At 37.7% G+C, this 24,167-nt stretch overlaps 1 protein-coding gene across 1 annotated transcript in view; it reads right to left on the reverse strand.

Moving 5' to 3' along the window:
• The window catches only part of pih1d1 (PIH1 domain containing 1), a 25,138-nt gene extending 4,532 nt beyond the window's left edge, over window positions 1-20,606 (reverse strand). The window contains exons 1-7 of the mRNA XM_034152734.1: window positions 20,498-20,606; window positions 20,004-20,086; window positions 4,404-4,461; window positions 3,233-3,421; window positions 699-760; window positions 302-383; window position 1 (exon numbers count right to left, since the gene is read on the reverse strand). The exon at window position 1 is cut by the window's left edge and continues 96 nt beyond it. Coding sequence (XP_034008625.1) covers window position 1; window positions 302-383; window positions 699-760; window positions 3,233-3,421; window positions 4,404-4,461; window positions 20,004-20,084 — 473 coding nt within the window. The 5' untranslated portion in view covers window positions 20,085-20,086; window positions 20,498-20,606. The remainder of the gene's footprint in view (window positions 2-301; window positions 384-698; window positions 761-3,232; window positions 3,422-4,403; window positions 4,462-20,003; window positions 20,087-20,497) is intronic.
• Between the last annotated feature and the right edge of the window lie 3,561 nt (window positions 20,607-24,167).

A 24,167-nucleotide genomic window follows, 5' to 3' on the forward strand; every position in this document is an offset into this window, starting at 1 on the left:
TCTGCAGAAACACACACACACATCACACACACACACACACACATCTCAACAACTGTACACACACACATCTCATCTCAACAACTGTACACACACACCCCACATCTCAACAACTGTACACACACACATCTCAACAACTGTACACACACACCCCACATCTCAACAACTGTACACACACACATCTCAACAACTGTACACACACACCCCACATCTCAACAACTGTACACACACACATCACAACAACTGTACACACACACACATCACAACAACTGTACACACACACATCAACTGTACACACACACACCTCTGCTCAGCTCCAGGTTGTATTTGTTCTCCAGACCCTCCAAAGACACCAGAATAACAAACTGCTGGAACAACGGATCTGTCTGCAACACACACACACACACACACACACACACACACACACACACACACACACACACACACACAACACACACACACACACACACACACACACACACACACACACACACACACACACACACAGCACACACACACACACACACACACACACACACACACACACACACACACCACACACACACACACACACACACACACACACACACAGAGTGAGGTGAGAACATTTCTTTGGATTTAATAACTACAGCGCGCTGGCGCCCTCTGCTGGTTCAGTGTAGTAAATGACAAATACAAAATACACACGCACACACACACACCTGGCACTTCTGGAAGAATTCCTGGTTGATGACGACGTCGTACGCGGTGCAGGCCTGGGAGTCTGAAACAGAGAGAGTCATGGGAAATATTTATATTGCTTTTTTAAACGACACAAAGACAGACGATGGGACAATGGAGACAAAAAAAAAAAACTGCTACAAAAACACCTTAAAAATGAAAAAGCAATTTGTGTTGTGGAAGATTAGGATCTCTGTATAGGTGTGTGTGTATGTATGCATATATAGGTGTGTGTATATGTGTATGTGAAAGTACATGTTTGTATACATATATATATATATATGTTAGGGATGGGAATGATTAATCGAATATTCAAAATGGTTCAGGTATTCGAATGTGAGTTATGAATATTTTTTATTGTAATCTTCTTTTTTTTTAACGAAAGTTATATCTTAAATATCTTGAGAAAAATAGGTTTGGTTTCCATATTTATTTGAACATTTATTTATTATTATTATTATTAAAAAAAAAAAGTATAGGATATGTAAATTCGGTTAACCGTTTTTTTTGGGTGTCGAATATTCGAATATACATTTTCTTTCAAATTCCCACCCCTAATACATGTATATATGTATGTGTGTGTGTTTAAGTAGATACATGTACATGTGTAGATATTTGTCATTTCAAAGAACGCCTATGTACTTTTTCATTTGTATTATATTTGATCATATTTGTTCTCTAAAGAGATATGATTTGCAAAACTGTACTTTTAATGTGACACAATTACTGGACATAAAATACACACTGTTTTCACACACACATGTAAATAATATGTACACATGACCAAATATGTATATATGTTCATTTTAATTAATTTCTTTGATTTGATCCTTAATTGTATTAATCTGTGCTGTCCTGTTTTTCATTCTTACCCTGTTGCTGTTAAACTACTGAATTTCTCATCTCATCTCCTCTCCTCTCCTCTCCTCTCCTCTCCTCTCCTCTCCTCTCCTCTCCTCTCCTCCTCCTCTCCTCTCCTCTCCTCTCCTCTCCTCTCCTCTCCTCTCCTCTCCTCTCCTCTCCTCTCCTCTCCTCTCCTCTCCTCTCATCTCCTCTCATCTCATCTTAATATAATGTGTACCCAAATAAATAAAAGAATATTAGGATCTCCATGTTTCCATACGGCCCTTTAGCAGACACTCCAGGATGCAGAACAGCTGTTGGGTCACTTATGATTTAGTGATGGATTTGACCACGAAGGGTTCAATGTCCTCATGACACAGATATGATTTGATGAGCTCCAGCTTTCAGAGTTTCTTTCGAGCCCCTGAAGTCTGAACTTGCGTGATAGTTTGTGGCATCTCTCAGAGTGAAGTACGTGTTCCTATTGTCTAAAGATTACTGTGACAAAAGCAATATGTTGAAACACGACTGTGAAACCTCTCCTGATGAGGATGAGATGAGCCTGGAGCAGGGCAGCAGGTCAGAGTTGCACCACAATGCAATAGCCGCTTTCACACCAAGTACTTTGCCGCACTTAGTGCCCCAGCACTTAATGCCCCAGCACTTAGTGCCCCGGCACTTAATGCCCCAGCACTTAGTGCCCCAGCACTTAGTGCCCCGGCACTTAATGCCCCAGCACTTAGTGCCCCAGCACTTAGTGCCCCAGCACTAAGTACAGATCGCGTTCATACCGGAATAAGTTCCCTGAGGGAAGATTAGGCAAATGAGCCGCTGACGTCACTTCTTCTTCTTCTGCTCTGGGTTTACTGGCAGGCAGCAAACAACTTCACGGCGTATACTGCCACCCGAAGTCCCCGGCCGGAATCCCCCTGAGTTGGGGACTGGCTTCAGTAGAAGCTGCTGGGACTCCCAGCATCTTCTACTGAAGCCTTCAGAGGAAATCACCAGAACGCCGACACCTCCTCATCTCCACCGCTCCCATGTTTTCTTTTGTGTTGCCGTAAGTTATTCTCTCTCCGTTGGTGCGCTGGGCGAATGCTAATGCTAATAATGCTAATGCCACAAATACAATGGCGGCTTCACAAAACTTTTCAGAGTTTTACGGGGCGTGGTTTGTAGACATGCTCATATTCTTAAAGAAGAATGAGTATTGAATAGCTGCATTCTGTGCATAGGCCCTGTTACAGGTTGATCTCTGTTGTGATAGGGTCACGTTACCCTAACCCGTTATGGTGTTCATGTATGATCCCGCTTTAATTTAAAAACCAAGTTATGTTTTAAGCATGAAAGCTGTAGGCCTATAGCTGTCAACTGTTCAAACTGTGATCACCAGTTCAATACATTTGACAAATTCGACTTGGTTTCTAAACTTATTTGAACATGCATTTATTTATTTTTCAAAATTATTATTATAATTTTTCTTTTTTGTAAAATATTTTCCCACATTCTTTATAGGATATTTACATTTCAGTTAATCGGTTAACCGTTTTTTTGGGGGTCGAATATTCGAATATACATTTGCTTTCAAATTCCCATCCCTAGTGCATATGATGATAACACAAGCAAGCTATGATAAGAGCTTCAGATGTGAAGTAATGAGGTGATCACGTACTGTTGTCGGTCTCGGTGTGCGGCTCTCCGAGGCTCATGGGGACTCTGAACCCACTGGGGTCTTCAGACTGAAGCAGATCCACCAGCTCGTCTCTGGAGATCTCCGGAGGAAGAGGGACGACCGGAGACTGGCAGACGTTCACAAAGATCTTCTGTTTATCTGGCTCTGTGACGGTCTTCACACACAGACCTGAGAGGGGGGATAAGACACAGATTAAGAGTCAAGTACACAATAAAGTTATCTATGAAACAACGTTAGCACTGTCTTTCAAATTTGATATAAATCGCATAGAGTGGTGCAGGAATAAGCATTTTATCACTTTCTGTCCCCTGGTGTGAAAGTCAATGGTTCTCTGAATGTGTTTTTGGTTGTTAGCCTGAAATCAGGTCTGTGGTTAACACAAGCTGAAGAGATTTTTGTTCTACGACATAAAACATGTCAGTAAATACCCCAGTGCTGTAGTTCCTTTATAGCCCAACATTAGCCGCCTTTAGCTTAGCGGTGGTGACGTGAAGTCATGTGACCTTGCTGTAATTCCTTTATAGCCCAACATTAGCCGCCTTTAGCTTAGCGGTGGTGACGTGAAGTCATGTGACCTTGCTGTAATTCCTTTATAGCCCAACATTAGCCGCCTTTAGCTTAGCGGTGGTGACGTGAAGTCATGTGACCGTGCTGTAGTTCCTTTATAGCCCAACATTAGCCACCTTTAGCTTAGCGGTGGTGACGTGAAGTCATGTGACCGTGCTGTAGTTCCTTTATAGCCCAACATTAGCCTCCTTTAGCTTAGCGGTGTTGACGTGAAGTCATGTGACCTTGCTGTAATTCCTTTATAGCCCAACATTAGCCGCCTTTAGCTTAGCGGTGGTGACGTGAAGTCATGTGACCGTGCTGTAGTTCCTTTATAGCCCAACATTAGCCACCTTTAGCTTAGCGGTGGTGACGTGAAGTCATGTGACCGTGCTGTAGTTCCTATATAGCCCAACATTAGCTCTTTACTTCAGAAATCGTAAAGTGGTGTTAATATATTATCCTGATGAATTAAATGTGTAAATATCATAAACGTTGAGATTGTTTTCTGCAATAATCAAAAATCACGTGGAGGAATCCCATTGGTCCAGGGAGATGCTGCCTTCAGGGACCAACACAGAAATACGTCAAATACGTTACTCACCGGGCTGCGGTCGGATCACTTTGGATTCTGGATTTTCAGTCGGCATTTTTCCCACCGTCTGAACAGAGAGAGATCAGTATGTGTTTGAGATTCAGACATACTCAACTTCATTAGAGGAGAGAAAAGTTAAGTACTACAAAAACTCTAAATCCTGCCCAGTATCTGTGTCTGATATCTAGTCAGAATATTTCTCTGCACCTGATATAAGACACAATAACTTCAGAGGTAACACTGCAGTGAGATATAGGCTCTTGTTTTTAGACAATGCATCATCTTGTTAACTCAAAACATCTTATTTTGAGTTGTATCTCAGAGGAAACACATATTGTTTTACATATTTATTGGAAAATCACCAACTAGCATCAGGAAACAGAAAACGTTTGAGCATTTGCAGCTAAATATAGTTCAAAATGAGTTCTCCCAGCTAATTACAAGATGTGATTTATCTAAATGTCCCTTCTTATTTCAAGTGCTCTTACCAAGCTGATGCTCACTTGTTCTATTGGCAGATCTTTGTACTTATTTCAAGTGAAAACAGCTTGTTAACTTGTTTTTGGAGCAGCATTTGTTCCAGTGTACATGCAGCTTCTCTAAAGCACCTGTTATTGAAAAGGAAAGAGGCAACTCAATCTGAAATACATGCCCGATAATGTGCTGAAGATAGTGTGTTACTTTCTTTACTCTCATCACATTTCCAGTAAATGTCCGCTGCAGTCTGGCAGTGGTCAATACACTTATGCAATCACTTCCCATTGGCTGGATCACTTCCCATTGGCTGCATCACTTCCCATTGGCTGGATCCAAATGGAAAGAATCTGATTAATGCTGAGGTTAGAGAAAGTAACCATCAGTTGATAAAACCCAGAAGGCTTGTGTGTACTTAATAGGAGGAGTTTATAAAGAACCCAGAATACCCACCCTGTATTCTCACAGGTCCTCTGAGGTTATTTGGCGCTGCCTCAGAAACTAAAGCCGAAGAGCAAATGTGTCAGAACCGCAGAATGTAATTTAGTTTAACGACCTGTAAGATAAACTTCAAACTAATAACACGGTCCTGTGAGCCAATATCCATGATATAAACCTGCAGTAGAAGTACCCAGATCTTGTACTTGAGTAAAAGTAGAAGTACTCAGATCTTGTACTTGAGTAAAAGTAGAAGTATTCAGATCTTGTATTTGAGTAAAAGTAGAAGTACTCAGATCTGTACTTGAGTAAAAGTAGAAGTACTCAGATCTGTACTTGAGTAAAAGTAGAAGTACTCAGATCTTGTACTTGAGTAAAAGTAGAAGTACTCAGATCTGTACTTGAGTAAAAGTAGAAGTACTCAGATCTGTACTTGAGTAAAAGTAGAAGTACTCAGGTCTTGTATTTGAGTAAAAGTAGAAGTACTCAGGTCTTGTACTTGAGTAAAAGTAGAAGTACTCAGGTCTTGTACTTGAGTAAAAGTAGAAGTATTCAGATCTTGTATTTGAGTAAAAGTAGAAGTACTCAGATCTGTACTTGAGTAAAAGTAGAAGTACTCACATCTTGTACTTGAGTAAAAGTAGAAGTATTCAGATCTTGTATTTGAGTAAAAGTAGAAGTACTCAGATCTGTACTTGAGTAAAAGTAGAAGTACTCAGATCTGTACTTGAGTAAAAGTAGAAGTACTCAGATCTTGTACTTGAGTAAAAGTAGAAGTACTCAGATCTGTACTTGAGTAAAAGTAGAAGTACTCAGATCTGTACTTGAGTAAAAGTAGAAGTATTCAGATCTTGTACTTGAGTAAAAGTAGAAGTACTCAGATCTGTACTTGAGTAAAAGTAGAAGTACTCAGATCTTGTACTTGAGTAAAAGTAGAAGTACTCAGGTCTTGTACTTAGTAAAAGTAGAAGTACTCAGATCTTGTACTTGAGTAAAAGTAGAAGTACTCAGATCTTGTACTTGAGTAAAAGTAGAAGTACTCAGATCTTGTACTTGAGTAAAAGTAGAAGTACTCAGATCTTGTTCTTGAGTAAAAGTAGAAGTACTCAGATCTTGTACTTGAGTAAAAGTAGAAGTACTCAGATCTGTACTTGAGTAAAAGTAGAAGTACTCAGATCTGTACTTGAGTAAAAGTAGAAGTACTCAGATCTTGTACTTGAGTAAAGTAGAAGTACTCAGATCTGTACTTGAGTAAAAGTAGAAGTACTCAGATCTGTACTTGAGTAAAAGTAGAAGTACTCAGATCTGTACTTGAGTAAAAGTAGAAGTACTCAGGTCTTGTATTTGAGTAAAAGTAGAAGTACTCAGGTCTTGTACTTGAGTAAAAGTAGAAGTACTCAGGTCTTGTACTTGAGTAAAAGTAGAAGTATTCAGATCTTGTATTTGAGTAAAAGTAGAAGTACTCAGATCTGTACTTGAGTAAAAGTAGAAGTACTCAGATCTTGTACTTGAGTAAAAGTAGAAGTATTCAGATCTTGTATTTGAGTAAAAGTAGAAGTACTCAGATCTGTACTTGAGTAAAAGTAGAAGTACTCAGATCTGTACTTGAGTAAAAGTAGAAGTACTCAGATCTTGTACTTGAGTAAAAGTAGAAGTACTCAGATCTGTACTTGAGTAAAAGTAGAAGTACTCAGATCTGTACTTGAGTAAAAGTAGAAGTACTCAGATCTGTACTTGAGTAAAAGTAGAAGTACTCAGGTCTTGTATTTGAGTAAAAGTAGAAGTACTCAGGTCTTGTACTTAGTAAAAGTAGAAGTACTCAGATCTGTACTTGAGTAAAAGTAGAAGTACTCAGGTCTTGTATTTGAGTAAAAGTAGAAGTACTCAGGTCTTGTACTTGAGTAAAAGTAGAAGTACTCAGGTCTTGTACTTGAGTAAAAGTAGAAGTATTCAGATCTTGTATTTGAGTAAAAGTAGAAGTACTCAGATCTGTACTTGAGTAAAAGTAGAAGTACTCAGATCTTGTACTTGAGTAAAAGTAGAAGTATTCAGATCTTGTATTTGAGTAAAAGTAGAAGTACTCAGATCTGTACTTGAGTAAAAGTAGAAGTACTCAGATCTGTACTTGAGTAAAAGTAGAAGTACTCAGATCTTGTACTTGAGTAAAAGTAGAAGTACTCAGATCTGTACTTGAGTAAAAGTAGAAGTACTCAGATCTGTACTTGAGTAAAAGTAGAAGTATTCAGATCTTGTACTTGAGTAAAAGTAGAAGTACTCAGATCTGTACTTGAGTAAAAGTAGAAGTACTCAGATCTTGTACTTGAGTAAAAGTAGAAGTACTCAGGTCTTGTACTTAGTAAAAGTAGAAGTACTCAGATCTTGTACTTGAGTAAAAGTAGAAGTACTCAGATCTTGTACTTGAGTAAAAGTAGAAGTACTCAGATCTTGTACTTGAGTAAAAGTAGAAGTACTCAGATCTTGTTCTTGAGTAAAAGTAGAAGTACTCAGATCTTGTACTTGAGTAAAAGTAGAAGTACTCAGATCTGTACTTGAGTAAAAGTAGAAGTACTCAGATCTGTACTTGAGTAAAAGTAGAAGTACTCAGATCTTGTACTTGAGTAAAAGTAGAAGTACTCAGATCTGTACTTGAGTAAAAGTAGAAGTACTCAGATCTGTACTTGAGTAAAAGTAGAAGTACTCAGATCTGTACTTGAGTAAAAGTAGAAGTACTCAGGTCTTGTATTTGAGTAAAAGTAGAAGTACTCAGGTCTTGTACTTGAGTAAAAGTAGAAGTACTCAGGTCTTGTACTTGAGTAAAAGTAGAAGTATTCAGATCTTGTATTTGAGTAAAAGTAGAAGTACTCAGATCTGTACTTGAGTAAAAGTAGAAGTACTCAGATCTTGTACTTGAGTAAAAGTAGAAGTATTCAGATCTTGTATTTGAGTAAAAGTAGAAGTACTCAGATCTGTACTTGAGTAAAAGTAGAAGTACTCAGATCTGTACTTGAGTAAAAGTAGAAGTACTCAGATCTTGTACTTGAGTAAAAGTAGAAGTACTCAGATCTGTACTTGAGTAAAAGTAGAAGTACTCAGATCTGTACTTGAGTAAAAGTAGAAGTACTCAGATCTGTACTTGAGTAAAAGTAGAAGTACTCAGGTCTTGTATTTGAGTAAAAGTAGAAGTACTCAGGTCTTGTACTTGAGTAAAAATAGAAGTACTCAGGTCTTGTACTTGAGTAAAAGTAGAAGTATTCAGATCTTGTATTTGAGTAAAAGTAGAAGTACTCAGATCTGTACTTGAGTAAAAGTAGAAGTACTCAGATCTTGTACTTGAGTAAAAGTAGAAGTATTCAGATCTTGTATTTGAGTAAAAGTAGAAGTACTCAGATCTGTACTTGAGTAAAAGTAGAAGTACTCAGATCTGTACTTGAGTAAAAGTAGAAGTACTCAGATCTTGTACTTGAGTAAAAGTAGAAGTACTCAGATCTGTACTTGAGTAAAAGTAGAAGTACTCAGATCTGTACTTGAGTAAAAGTAGAAGTATTCAGATCTTGTACTTGAGTAAAAGTAGAAGTACTCAGATCTGTACTTGAGTAAAAGTAGAAGTACTCAGATCTGTACTTGAGTAAAAGTAGAAGTACTCAGGTCTTGTATTTGAGTAAAAGTAGAAGTACTCAGGTCTTGTACTTGAGTAAAAGTAGAAGTACTCAGGTCTTGTACTTGAGTAAAAGTAGAAGTATTCAGATCTTGTATTTGAGTAAAAGTAGAAGTACTCAGATCTGTACTTGAGTAAAAGTAGAAGTACTCAGATCTTGTACTTGAGTAAAAGTAGAAGTATTCAGATCTTGTATTTGAGTAAAAGTAGAAGTACTCAGATCTGTACTTGAGTAAAAGTAGAAGTACTCAGATCTGTACTTGAGTAAAAGTAGAAGTACTCAGATCTTGTACTTGAGTAAAAGTAGAAGTACTCAGATCTGTACTTGAGTAAAAGTAGAAGTACTCAGATCTGTACTTGAGTAAAAGTAGAAGTATTCAGATCTTGTACTTGAGTAAAAGTAGAAGTACTCAGATCTGTACTTGAGTAAAAGTAGAAGTACTCAGATCTTGTACTTGAGTAAAAGTAGAAGTACTCAGGTCTTGTACTTAGTAAAAGTAGAAGTACTCAGATCTTGTACTTGAGTAAAAGTAGAAGTACTCAGATCTTGTACTTGAGTAAAAGTAGAAGTACTCAGATCTTGTACTTGAGTAAAAGTAGAAGTACTCAGATCTTGTTGTTGTGGAGATATCCAGCATAACACAACAGGAAAGAATGAAACAGAGAGGAATCAATAAAACACAAACACAGATATAGCTGATAAGTAATTATTATTTAGTTGTTGCAACAAACAAACAATAATGGGAAGTACATCACCTGCTGCCACAGCAGCCAATCGTGGAAATGCTCCCCAGAACAGAAGAAACACAGGGCTAGATATACTTTTCTAAATGACACACGAACATGTTCCCCAAACATGTTTAACGCACGCACATTTTATCATGCAGCCAACCACACAAATGTCACATGTTTTTCTCTCTGAAAGCTATACCTGTATATGTTTAAACGTCATCATCTCATGACATCCTTAGGATTAGTTAACTAACAAAGGTTAACTGTTTTTATAACCCGAGGCCTTCTCTGAACTTCCTATACCCTCGGTGTCAGCTCACTTAAAATGAATACATCTATTGATAATTCAGAACGACCATTGTCTCTCTAACTGTGTGTGACCCAACTCAGTAACACACATCATATGGAATACCATGTGATCATTAATGAATATCAGAAATACGCTGTATTAAACATTCTGCCATAACACTCCCTCCTTTTATTAATTAAGATCACTTAATCAAAAAAGATTATTATTACAAGTAACCTACTGAGTTCCGCCCTCGAAAGCCCAAAATGACTTTCTGAAAAATATTTATCGATGGGTAATCATTTTACTCAAGGCAGAAATCACAGGTCACCTGTACTGTACCTACTCACAATAGCCAAAAAAACACCTTTTTGATTATAACAGAAAAAGTGGAAGAAAAGACAATTGCGCTAATCCTACTCTACTTAAATGGAAAATCATTTAAAAACCTCAGTATGTTTAAGAGGAAAAAATCAATTTGTCCCATTCAAGTTTAACAAACTTACATACATAGCCTAATAACAAAGCAACATACAATTAATACTTGATTATACATAATGAAAAATCTTCCAAAACACTTATAGCAAGATGTAACTGTCGTCCATCCTTTTCTACTTCTGTTATATTGTCCAGTAATCACTTCTTCAGGATGTGCACGTTCCGATCTCCATGCGTAGCCTTTAGATGGAATATCTATCTTAGCCTTCATGCTGTAATGTCCCATCTCATAGCAAAATCCCTTGATGACATCTGAAGCAACATCATTATCATTTGAATTGGACGGAACTGTAGTCAGAAAACTGAGACTTCAGTAAAAGAACAGTTAACGGTGGATCTTCTATATGTTCTCTGGAGTGTTGAGATTACTAATATACTTGGCTGTAAATCATCTCAGAAGTTTTGGGTTTTGTACTTCGTGTTGACCCAAACCCATAAGACAATAGCAGTAGAAGAATAGCTGGAAGTCATCCAGCTGCCTTCATTGACACTCCAGTCTGCCTCAGAATGATCCATCTTCCCTCCTCAAGATTGCAAGGGGAAAAACAGCTTTGGCCTGGGTAGAAAATAGCACTTGCATTCTGGGTTAACAGCCTACAGTCGACCACTAGGTCTTAGAGTCTTATCTATCATTTTTAAACTTCTTGAAACCATGAAATGTTGTTTGCGTTGTGTTTTTACTTACCCACAATTTCCTAAACACACAACAAACATCTCCTGCAACATTGTTCAGCCATGGTGCTGAAACCAATCAGATCTCAACTTCGAACAATACATTTAATCATACGTCTTAGCAGAACCCAATCTGAGAGCTTGACCATGTAGGAAAAAGTTTTTTTAGGCGACAAGTTTCATTTGCCCTCTGGATCATGTGAGGGTTAAAAGATTCACGTGACAAGAATTCAAAGAAATCTGAAACCAATGTGTCACAGAAGAAATAATGAAAGATTTCAACTGGGATGGAAACAAAATATTATCAAATACATCTTGAAATTAAATTACTAAATTAAACAATAAACCCATTATACCCCTCCTGGAAACATTGTCCTCCAACCCATAGAGACCATGTTTCCCAAATAAGACACTTCAGAGTACCCATCTTCACATACAATGTTATTTCAAAGTCCTATGACTCATCATCAGGAACACCTAAAACAAAGGATGAAAAAACAAAAACTTTCTCCTGTCAAAAAGAATCAGCAATGTTAAAAATCAAGCTACATAGTCATCAAGCCATGCAGGGATCATGCAGAGTCAGACAAAGTTCATGCGTCATGTCTCACAATGGTTCAACAATGGCATAGTCAGAAAACCATTGCCAAAAGCATTGTGTGCATCCCAAAATAAAATCACCTTGTCGGTGGGTCAGTGTTACTGTAACAGTCAGGAATTGACAAATCAATTCACATTCATTCAGTCTTTGCAAAGTCTAAGTCAGTCTCGAGATCTCATGTCCTATAGTAGTGCACTTTGATATTCTACCAGCTGGAGTTTTTAATCAGTGACATCATTGTGTTGATGTCAAACAATGCAACACAGTTTTTCCCCGTGTTCGCAGCACAATTTTCTTCAGATGTTTAAACAAACAAATTATCAATAAACTTCATTAATGTACTGCCCCTAGGAAACACAAAGCCTGACAAATGTTCATGCAAGGCATTCCTAAGTGAACCTGCAGATAACGGCCTTTTTAATTAATATTCCAAATTAATCAATAATAATAACAATAATCCATTTTAATCAATTTGTTTACCCTTAGAAGTGAACATATCCCATAATGTTTCACCAGGATGTTAAACTAAGCTTTAGCCAATCAATCATTATTACTGTATGAGATTTAACTGGTGATTGAACAAACAAAGCCTCTTTGTTTACGACATGCAAACACATGTTTTCCAAGTTCAGCATCAGCCTTTGTTACTCTAAAATTACGTTTGAAATAGGAACATTAGAAATGGAACAAATATTAAATCTTCAGAAATGTTCTTAACAATTGGAGAGTAATGCCATCTCTTCATCTAGGAAATAGCCAACATGTTTAAAAAAATGTCAGATATATAAAAATAAGCCTAAATACTCCTTTACTATCAAAGTCTAAAGCTAGACCTAAGGTGAACAGTTTTGGTAATGGACAATTTAATCTAAAAACAAAACAAAATTGGACTCGTGTTTTTGTTATTTGTTCTTCAAAATACATTAGTAAACACTTTGTGAAGTATTCACAATATAACTAACCCTCTCTAGGATATCAAATCCGTTCATCTTTAACCAGACTATTTCCCTATTTATTTTTAGTTCATGATAACAATGGTATAACGACCACACGTTTTACCCATAGCTAGTTTATATGTCAAGATTATTATGTGTGACATAATAATCAGATGTCTTGTATGCTAAACAAGGATATTAAACTTTAATCTTTTCAGTATTCCAGACCATCGTTAAACAAGCAGCCTCTTTTCTTAAACACTAAACATAATGTTCTACACCACCCTCTGGAAAACTCTTGCACAGTTATGCTATAAAATCATTGCATAATTTCTTCAGAGTCTGACCAGTCTGAGAAAAGCCTGTCTCAAGATCTTGTCATAATGAGAACAGTCAGTGATTCGTTGTCCTCTGCAGCTGTAGTCAGTGGCAGGGTCCCCAAAAAGCTAGAAATGGCCCTGGTCAGTGGGCTCAAGGAAACTCTCTCTGGCATCTGGAGGGAAGGAAACTCTTGGATCAATGTGGTACAATCAGCAGACACACGTTGTCCTCTGCACAGTAGAAATCCCCAAAAACTGCAGTTCCTCTTCACACCACTGTTGCCTTGACAACGAGGCACAAGCAAAATGTCAAAACCTCCTCAGAGATGCGTTCTTTGCACACTTCTTCTGTTTCTGTAGTGAGCAACATCTCACCAACACACTGATTCAGAGTACAACCCAAAGGTGGCGCATAACTATCCAGTGCTGCTGTAATCACAGCCAATCAGCTACTAGAGAAAAACTCAATTTAAATCTCTCTCCCAACGGGTTACAAAATGGCTGAGTGTCTATATGGTCAGGAATGCTGAAACATGTGAATGTTAAAACAAACTAACGGTGGTAGTTTACCCAGATTCTTTACTTCGTTAAAAGTAGTAAAACTAAACTGTAAAATCTCTTTTGTCTAGTTGACGTCCTGCTTTTAAATTCTAGTCAGGAAAATAACATAAACATCATCTTTAAAATCTTCTTAAATTCGAAACTAAAAAGGTATTAATTCTCCACCATGATCCATTTTAACATCAAAGTCTATAAAAACTGATGATTTATCTTTAAAAACCATGAGGAATGACAGTTCTCATAAAACACTATTCTTCTTTACTTCAGTTCTAAGTCAATGAGCAAAACAAGGAAACCCTCCTTAACCACTATAGACTCATCTTTTATCTATTTGCTTATTCTATTCATTTTCTAATTGTTTATCCAAGTTGTGTTACAAGCATGGTTAGGTTGTAATAATACAAAACTAACTGTATTCAGCGCTATATTTGAAAAACAAGTAATCTAATTACAGTTAATGAATATATTTTTGGAACACTTAAAGGAATTCTTGGTGGAAAAGTTTCCTCACAAAATGTAATCTTCATTACTAAAGCTAAAACCTACAGAAATCATCACGGAACAGTTTTCTTTATCATTGTTTCAATAACAACAAAGAAGGCATTGTGAAAACTCCCACTTTGAGAACATCTCAACACTTTATTCCATCTAAGCATGAATGTTTATGACAGACACGCCCTATTAATCCAAAACGGTCTTTAATGATATCAATTGTGAACTTTCCTAACATTAATTGTAAATTCAACGTATGTTCTCTTTAGAACAAAGATAGGATAGTTGCAGCTGAAACTGGTTAATAGCAACTTTCTGTTAACCTAGATAAGCATGTTGTTCTTATATCTAGTAAATACATATATTTTTATTTTATGTTACTCATAAAACAGTAAACCATAGGAACTTTTCCAGAATAGTAGTTAACTTTATATAACTTTTACTCTCTCTAGACTTTTCAAAACATCTTAATTCTAGGTGAAAATAAAACTAAATCTTTTTATTTCAATATAGCTACTTCATATACTCAGTAAATCTCTTTTTACTTTCCCTTAATGTTACTGTATGAAATATAATTAAGTACAATTCTTAGTTAATGACAAATACCATGAAATTCACAATGCAATGCAATGGTAACAATCAGTTCTCAATACTTCTCATAAATCCACAATGTGACGTAACTGTATCCTACAAAAACTATGCTAAAAACAACAAATCATTGTTTCTTATTTATTTCAATATATGTACTACATCAAATCACACATTGATCTATTAATTTTCAATGTATTCACTCCAACTTCAGATCACTCATTGATCTTTCACTTCTTCTTTTTTTTAAACTCAACACTCAGCAGCCTTCTTTCAGGCATCAGAGAAAAGAACAAGCAGACTCACTCCGGGCTGCTTGCTCTCACAGCCGACAATTAGAGCATCTCCTCTTTTACAGAATCGGGAGAAGGGGGGGAAATACTTTCACAGACAAATACAGACACACCCCCGGCTGGAGCTCTCAGCCTTTTCAGGAGAAGGGGGCTTCTTAGACCAATTAACAACAAACTATGGTATACCAAAACATTTAGCGCTTTATACTGAGTCTCTAACTCATTACGGCCTGACAAAACATGGTTTCCTCCACTTTTGTATTTTGTGAATTCACAGAGTCGCGAGCAGAGCTTTTTATATTTTTAACCCCCTCGACTCAGATCGGGCTTATTAATCTCTTAATTACCGAACGGACCGGAACAGGCATGACCCTCCACCCTGTTTTTGTGCACTTGGCTCGCAAAGCAAATTTGTATTCCTCAGCCAATAAATCTCTGAACCTTAAGACAAATCATTAGGATCTTCTCAGGCAGAATTCAAGACTACGAGCAAATACAGTGATTCCTCCAGCATAACATGTCCTTACGGCTAGCAAAGATCATATTCCCTCAGTCAAACCCTTAGCTTCTCAGGCAGACTACGAGCAGAATACAGTGATCTCTCCAGTATAAACATAAAGCAAGACCAACAAACAAAACAAACAACCATCAAACAGATTTCAGCCATACCTATGCCCTAAATCCACTCCTCTGCTCTTTCCCCTTAACCAATACAACTTCAAAAGTAATTTCATTCCAAATACGTTTTGCTTACTGTGAGTCGGTATTTCTTCTGTGGAAGTCTCAAGTCTGGTTTCTCAATTCCTTGAGATTTTACCACAGCCGTCTCAGGGCTGCCTGGCCAAGGGAGTTGAGACCCCCAGAGAAGGAACACAGCAACCTCCAGCATTGGCAATCTCGGTAGGACCTCCAAAATGTTGTGGAGATATCCAGCATAACACAACAGGAAAGAATGAAACAGAGAGGAATCAATAAAACACAAACACAGATATAGCTGATAAGTAATTATTATTTAGTTGTTGCAACAAACAAACAATAATGGGAAGTACATCACCTGCTGCCACAGCAGCCAATCGTGGAAATGCTCCCCAGAACAGAAGAAACACAGGCCTAGATATACTTTTCTAAATGACACACGAACATGTTCCCCAAACATGTTTAACGCACGCACATTTTATCATGCAGCCAACCACACAAATGTCACATGTTTTTCTCTCTGAAAGCTATACCTGTATATGTTTAAACGTCATCATCTCATGACATCCTTAGGATTAGTTAACTAACAAAGGTTAACTGTTTTTATAACCCGAGGCCTTCTCTGAACTTCCTATACCCTCGGTGTCAGCTCACTTAAAATGAATACATCTATTGATAATTCAGAACGACCATTGTCTCTCTAACTGTGTGTGACCCAACTCAGTAACACACATCATATGGAATACCATGTGATCATTAATGAATATCAGAAATACGCTGTATTAAACATTCTGCCATAACATTGTTCTTGAGTAAAAGTAGAAGTACTCAGATCTTGTACTTGAGTAAAAGTAGAAGTACTCAGATCTTGTACTTGAGTAAAAGTAGAAGTACTCAGATCTTGTACTTGAGTAAAAGTAGAAGTACTCAGATCTTGTACTTGAGTAAAAGTAGAAGTACTCAGATCTGTACTTGAGTAAAAGTAGAAGTACTCAGATCTTGTACTTGAGTAAAAGTAGAAGTACTCAGATCTTGTTCTTGAGTAAAAGTAGAAGTACTCAGATCTTGTACTTGAGTAAAAGTAGAAGTACTCAGATCTTGTACTTGAGTAAAAGTAGAAGTACTCAGATCTTGTACTTGAGTAAAAGTAGAAGTATTCAGATCTTGTACTTGAGTAAAAGTAGAAGTACTCAGATCTGTACTTGAGTAAAAGTAGAAGTACTCAGATCTTGTACTTGAGTAAAAGTAGAAGTACTCAGGTCTTGTACTTGAGTAAAAGTAGAAGTACTCAGATCTTGTACTTGAGTAAAAGTACTCAGATCTTTTAGTAAAAGTAGAAGTACTCAGATCTTTTAGTAAAAGTAGAAGTACTCAGATCTTGTACTTGAGTAAAAGTAGAAGTACTCAAATCTTGTACTTGAGTAAAAGTAGAAGTACTCAAATCTTGTACTTGAGTAAAAGTAGAAGTACTCAGATCTTGTACTTGAGTAAAAGTAGAAGTACTCAGATCTTGTACTTGAGTAAAAGTAGAAGTACTCAGATCTTGTACTTGAGTAAAAGTAGAAGTACTCAGATCTTGTACTTGAGTAAAAGTAGAAGTACTCAGATCTTGTACTTGAGTAAAAGTAGAAGTACTCAGATCTGTACTTGAGTAAAAGTAGAAGTACTCAGATCTGTACTTGAGTAAAAGTAGAAGTATTCAGATCTTGTACTTGAGTAAAAGTAGAAGTACTCAGATCTGTACTTGAGTAAAAGTAGAAGTACTCAGATCTTGTACTTGAGTAAAAGTAGAAGTACTCAGGTCTTGTACTTAGTAAAAGTAGAAGTACTCAGATCTTGTACTTGAGTAAAAGTAGAAGTACTCAGATCTTGTACTTGAGTAAAAGTAGAAGTACTCAGATCTTGTACTTGAGTAAAAGTATAAGTACTCAGATCTGTACTTGAGTAAAAGTAGAAGTACTCAGATCTTGTACTTGAGTAAAAGTAGAAGTACTCAGATCTGTACTTGAGTAAAAGTAGAAGTACTCAGATCTTGTACTTGAGTAAAAGTAGAAGTACTCAGGTCTTGTACTTGAGTAAAAGTAGAAGTACTCAGATCTTGTACTTGAGTAAAAGTAGAAGTACTCAAATCTTGTACTTGAGTAAAAGTAGAAGTACTCAAATCTTGTACTTGAGTAAAAGCAGAAGTACTCAGATCTTGTACTTGAGTAAAAGTAGAAGTACTCAGATCTTGTACTAGAGTAAAAGTAAAAGTACTCAGATCTTGTACTTGAGTAAAAGTAGAAGTACTCAGATCTTGTACTTGAGTAAAAGTAGAAGTATTCAGATCTTGTACTTGAGTAAAAGTAGAAGTACTCAAATCTTATACTTGAGTAAAAGTAGAAGTACTCAAATCTTATACTTGAGTAAAAGCAGAAGTACTCAGATCTTGTACTTGAGTAAAAGTAGAAGTACTCAGATCTTGTACTAGAGTAAAAGTAAAAGTACTCAGATCTTGTACTAGAGTAAAAGTAAAAGTACTCAGATCTTGTACTTGAGTAAAAGTAGAAGTACTCAGGTCTTGTACTTGAGTAAAAGTAGAAGTACCAGAGAGTAGGAATACTCTGTTACAGTAAAAGTCCTACATTCAAAATGTTCCTCAAGTGAAAGTAGAAAAGTATTCTCATCAAAATATAGTGAAAGTAGCGACAGTGAAAGTAGTCATTGTGCAGATTGGTCCATTTCAGAATAATATATATGATATGTTTTATAATGATTGATCATGAAAGTGTTCTCAAAGCTGGCAGTGGCTCAGTCAGTAGGGGCTTGGACTGGGAGCCGTAGGGTCGCTGGTTCAAGTCCCCGACCAGACCTAAATATGGAGTGTGGACTTCTACTTGGAGAGGTCCCAGTTCACCTCCTGCCCTGCCGTGGTGCCCTTGAGCAAGGCACCGGACACCCCCCTTCCCCCCTCACTCCCATTGCTCCCCGGGCGCTGTATAATAGCTGCCCACTGCTCCTAGTACTAGACTCCTGGTGCTAGACTCCTGGTGCTAGGATGGGTTAAATGCAGAGGCCAAATTTCACTGTGTGTGCTGTGTGCTGTGTGCTCTGCATGTGTGACCATTAAAGAGGGTTTCATCCCTCCCAATTCTAATTCTAAAGGTGCAGCTAGTTTGAATGACTTTGTATACTGCAGGGTAGCTTGTGGATTTACTCCAGGTGGAACTAAAGTCTGATTTAACACTTGATTATATTTCACATCATTCATCCACATCTGTGAAGTAACTAAAGGGATTAAATACATGTAGTGGAGGAAAAGTACACCATGTACCTCTGAACTGTAGTGGAGTAGAAGTACACCATGTACCTCTGAACTGTAGAGGACATTAAGGTGTTATGTTTCAGAATATTATCTGTGTTGATCTTTGTTAGGGTTAGGGTTTCTTGGAATTTCTTGGAATTTGTGATACGAGAACACAGATATGAGAGTGTGCCGACACGCAGTACAATTGTAACTGATAGAAATCCTAGAGATTATGTTATTTTTTGGACTACAGCCTACATATTTCTACAGTATCAACACCATTTTCCCTCATCTACTGAACCTGTGCATTTTGTATTACTATTAGATCTGGCCCTCCGGTATATTGCACGCACACCTTCACTCAATCCTGAGGGTCTCCTCAGCTCAGAGCCTGACCCCAAACATTGATGACCTTGCACCCAAGATGAGATGCCAAGTGGCTGAACTAGTGACATGTAATGTAATGTTGTTTTTATAGGCAATAATTTAAGCTTTGTTAGTTCCAGGTTTAATATGTGCAATAAGTTCATTTCAATAAGTTTTGCAATAAACATTGAACCAGTCCGGCTAGTACCCATTTTTTTATTTTGGCCCACTGTGTATTTGAGTTTGCCACCCCTGCTGTAGATACTTCACTTCTCCTGCATTACCTGCATATTGGTCACTTGCAGCATCTCTTGCATTGTTGGAGGAGCCTGGGACTTAAGCCATAACTACACTGAAATCACTTCAATACATAACTGATAAAAAAATCGTAGAAATTATGTTATTTTTTGGACTGAAGCCACCATATTTCTACAGCATCAACAGCATGTTCCCTCCTCTCAAGAACTATGGCTGGCGTGTCTTTGGCTCTTCACCATCTCATTATTTCAGTGTTTGTTTACTTTTCGTCATGTGCTTTTTTGTATTTACCTGCACTATTGTATCTGTGTTATTGTGAGCCTGTGACCTCAGATTACCATTGACATAACTACACTGTAGCTATGTACACATGACAATAAAAGCCTTGAATCTTGAAATGAATCTCTCCTGAACCTGTGTTTGCAGTAATGTCTGTAAAGCATCAGATGTGTTACCTGCATCAGCAGCTGTTGGTAAATCTCTTCCTGCTGCTGGAGCTCCAGCTCTGAGCCGAGGAGAGACGAGTCTGTGTTCATCGCTACGGACAGAAAACAGTCAATTAATACACATTTTAAACATGAAATTCAGCACTACGTCCCTGAAATGAGAACCTAATAACTTTCTTAAACTTTACAATTATTCAACTGTGCAATACTCAGATAAATTAGGCTTACTAAAGTATTTCACTGTAGATGAAAAGCAGTAATCATCTCTTATCTTTACTTATACACCTCTCTACCACCTTTGCTAATCGTTGTCTTGGTTACTGAAGTCTTTCTAGATAACAGAAACATTAGCTTAGCTTCAGCATTAGCCTCTTAGCAGTGAAGCTAACATAAGTCTTCGCTCTGTGTCTTCTACATCAAATAACTTGACTTTCTGCTGTGTTTCCTGTGTGTTAACTGTGTCTCTCCTCTGTCTTTACACATGTTTAAATATATATATTTACCTTTTCTGGAGTATAACGTCTCGCTGGTGTTTCTCTGAACTGAAGGTTTGTTTATCCACGGGGCCCACAGCGCATGCGCAGTTGCGTTTTGTAAATAATAAAACCCGCCTCAGCTGCCACGTCACGTCCGCTCTCAACTAAACCGGAAAATAAACTTTATTTTATTTATTTCATTAGAACATTAATGAACACCAGATATGTTATATAAACACCACGGGTAGACATATAAAGTAATACAAAATTACATAGAATAAATAAAGAAAAAAATACAGTTCAATATTTCCGATTAAATATATCTGTTAAACTGGAACTGGAGTGCGGGTTTTATAGTTTTTAGCACCGAATCATTTTAAACAAAGCACAAACGAGTTTTCAGGCTGTGTCTGGGCTTGTTCTGAACACATAAATACTACTCAACATGTTCTATTTGACATGTATGTTAATGTTTATTTAGGATCCCCAGTAGCTTTTGCTCTTGACAAAAGCTACTCTTCCTGGGGTCTGACACTTAAAACAATACAACAATAATACAACATTCAAGACATAAGTCCTGACATCATCAACAATCTCATCCACTTTCAATATCAAACTCAGCCAAGGATGAGTGCACAAGACACCCACCGGTACAAATGGTATGGTCATTAGTAGATGGCCCTTCTCTTCTTGAAAGAGGCTCTGGACTCTGAAAGAGGCTCTGGACTCTACGTGGATCACTTCTCCTGCATCACCTGCACATTGGTCACTTGCAGCTATTTATTTTCTGCAGAGGACTACATACCGAGTCATCCCTTTCTTCAACAGGATAAACTCACCAAATGAACTCAACAAACACAGACTACCCGGGGAGAACATGATTTATTATTCTGTTTATTTCCAGAGCTCTATGTTTCTTTGTTTGGTGTATTCCTCTTTCCTCTTTCAGTTAGTTGAAAGACATTGGGTTTCACTGGGGTTAGTAAGATTGTTTTATACATTTGTGTCTGTTTAATAAATGCCGGCTAAATGTTAAAGCTCCCATGTCATGCTTTTCCGGTTATTACCCGTCCCCTTGTGTGATGAAGGTTGTTCTGCATGTGAGCGGTCTGCAGAGTCACAAACCCTCAAAGTGCACCCTGTAGCGAGTAAAACTCTAACACAGTAAAGACCTGTCCGTGCTGCCCCAGAACGCCTCGTTGGACATTTCTCTTTTTCCATTTTTTTCTTCCGGGAACCAAGTGATGTAACGACGACCCCTCCGTGGATTGGTCCAAATTGACCAATCCGCGGAGTTCCTCACACACACACACACACTCAATCTTTTCTCAGCTGCAGCTCCGGACACGGCGAGGCTGTGAGTTTGTGTGTGAGCACACACACAAACTCACAGCCAGGCTGCGGGTGTGTGTGTGTTCGGGATGGGTTTCGCTGTGTCTCGCTGTCTCGCAGACGGCCATTGGGCTCACAGGGAGGGGGGGGGCAGGAGCTCCAACAAGGCGTGTAGGACAGAGAGTGAATACACGTACTGTACAGAGATGCTGAATGAGAAACCAATGTGAGTTTGGAACATTGAACAATATAAATCTATTCTAGTAGACCTCAACAATGGAATTATGATCAGTAGAAATGACCTTTAAGCTTGTTATATAGACTTTTTTCCTTGACCTTTAAATAGAAAAAGGGTTCCTTCATTTGTATTCTCTTACTCCTCATTGAAAGAAACCTACTACTTGTGCATTATATTAAATCAGTATATTGTTTATTAAAGGGGACCTATCATGCAAAATGCACTTGTGTACGTCTTTTCTACATGAATATGTGTCCCCGGTGTTCCAGGAAACTCACCAAGTGTCAGAAAACACAACCCTCTCTATTTTCCTCCATACCCAAATCTCTAAAAAAGGGGCTGCAACGGATCTGATAAAAACTGATCCAGATTTGAACACTGTCCTGACGTCAGGACGGTGGCGCTACGGCTATTGGGCCAACTCCACCAATCAGGAGGAGACAGCCACGGCCATTGCCGTTCAAAAGTGCTGGAGACGCTGTAGTACATATGCCAGGCCTGTAGGGGGTGCTGTTCTCACTGAATCAACCCTTGCCAAAACAGGGGTAACATTTTTCAAATTGAGCGAAAATGAGGCATGGCTAAAATGCATGATCTGTTTGGTATTTTTTTTTTTTTAAAGTATAAATATGCCTTATATAGGTATGGTCCTACACTATATTATTCAAATATAGCATGATAGGTCCACTTTAAGTTACTGTTACATTTCTATTCTGTTTCTTATTGCGCTTTTTAAAATGGTGTTATTGTTTTATGTCTTATGTAGCATTGTTGGAGGAGCCTTGGATTTAGCTGACGATTCTTTGGATTAAGGCGTACCTATTTATTTATTTTTTACAAGTCTTTTTATTTCATTATAGTGTACAATAATCAATGCCATTTCATTTACATTGTAATATCACAGTACACTCACTACACTGCCCCCTCCCTCCCTCCCTCCCTCCACCCGCACATGCCCACACAGGCAAAACCAAAACATGCTTATCAAGATAACTTAAACGACAGAGCCATGAAAATAAACATAAAAAGGAAAAGGAATTAAGGCGTACCTATTTCTGGAGAATCAGATTAAAAAAATGGTTTAGACTTAGAATAAAAGATGTGTTTTATCCGTCTCTTTCCCATGTCTCGTGTCTCTTTGTCCTTATCAGCTGTCTGCTATGCAAGACAGAAATGCTCAAAGATATAAATAAATAAAAACATAACATACTTGAACTTCCATTAACTTTGAGAGTCTGCAGTTGGACAAATGTTTAGTCTGGAGGAGCAGCAGCCAGGCGTTTTGTCCCAGCATGCATCCTGTTAACCTGACCTCCATCCCATAATAAGAGAGGCGTTGTTTAGTCGTCTGACTCATTGATCCTTTATCAGAATGAGGACACATTTACAACTTCTACACACTCTTGAAAGCAGACCAACTTTAATATTAGAGTATGTTCAAACACCAAACACTTCACATAAAAACGTTCATACTGCAGATTTTAACATTATGTTTAAATTAAAACGGAAAGAAAATACACATTTCAAAGAGCTAAAATAAATTAATAAGACAGGAAAAAAATCTCTACTTTAAAGAGTCCTCTCCTGCTGATGTTCAGGTGTATATCAGTATGTAGTGTCTCTACTTTAAAGAGTCCTCTCCTGTTGATGTTCAGGTGTATATCAGTATGTAGTGTCTCTACTTTAAAGAGTCCTCTCCTGCTGATGTTCAGGTGTATATCAGTATGTAGTGTCTCTACTTTAAAGAGTCCTCTCCTGCTGATGTTCAGGTGTATATCAGTGTGTAGTGTCTCTACTTTAAAGAGTCCTCTCCTGCTGATGTTCAGGTGTATATCAGTATGTAGTGTCTCTACTTTAAAGAGTCCTATCCTGCTGATGTTCAGGTGTATATCAGTACGTAGTGTCTCTACTTTAAAGAGTCCTCTCCTGCTGATGTTCAGGTGTATATCAGTATGTAGTGTCTCTACTTTAAAGAGTCCTCTCCTGCTGATGTTCAGGTGTATATCAGTATGTAGTGTCTCTACTTTAAAGAGTCCTCTCCTGCTGATGTTCAGGTGTATATCAGTATGTAGTGTCTCTACTTTAAAGAGTCCTCTCCTGCTGATGCTCAGGTGTATATCAGTATGT

Source organism: Trematomus bernacchii, unplaced genomic scaffold (assembly GCF_902827165.1).
Source record: "Trematomus bernacchii unplaced genomic scaffold, fTreBer1.1, whole genome shotgun sequence".
Taxonomy (NCBI): Eukaryota; Metazoa; Chordata; class Actinopteri; order Perciformes; family Nototheniidae; genus Trematomus; species Trematomus bernacchii.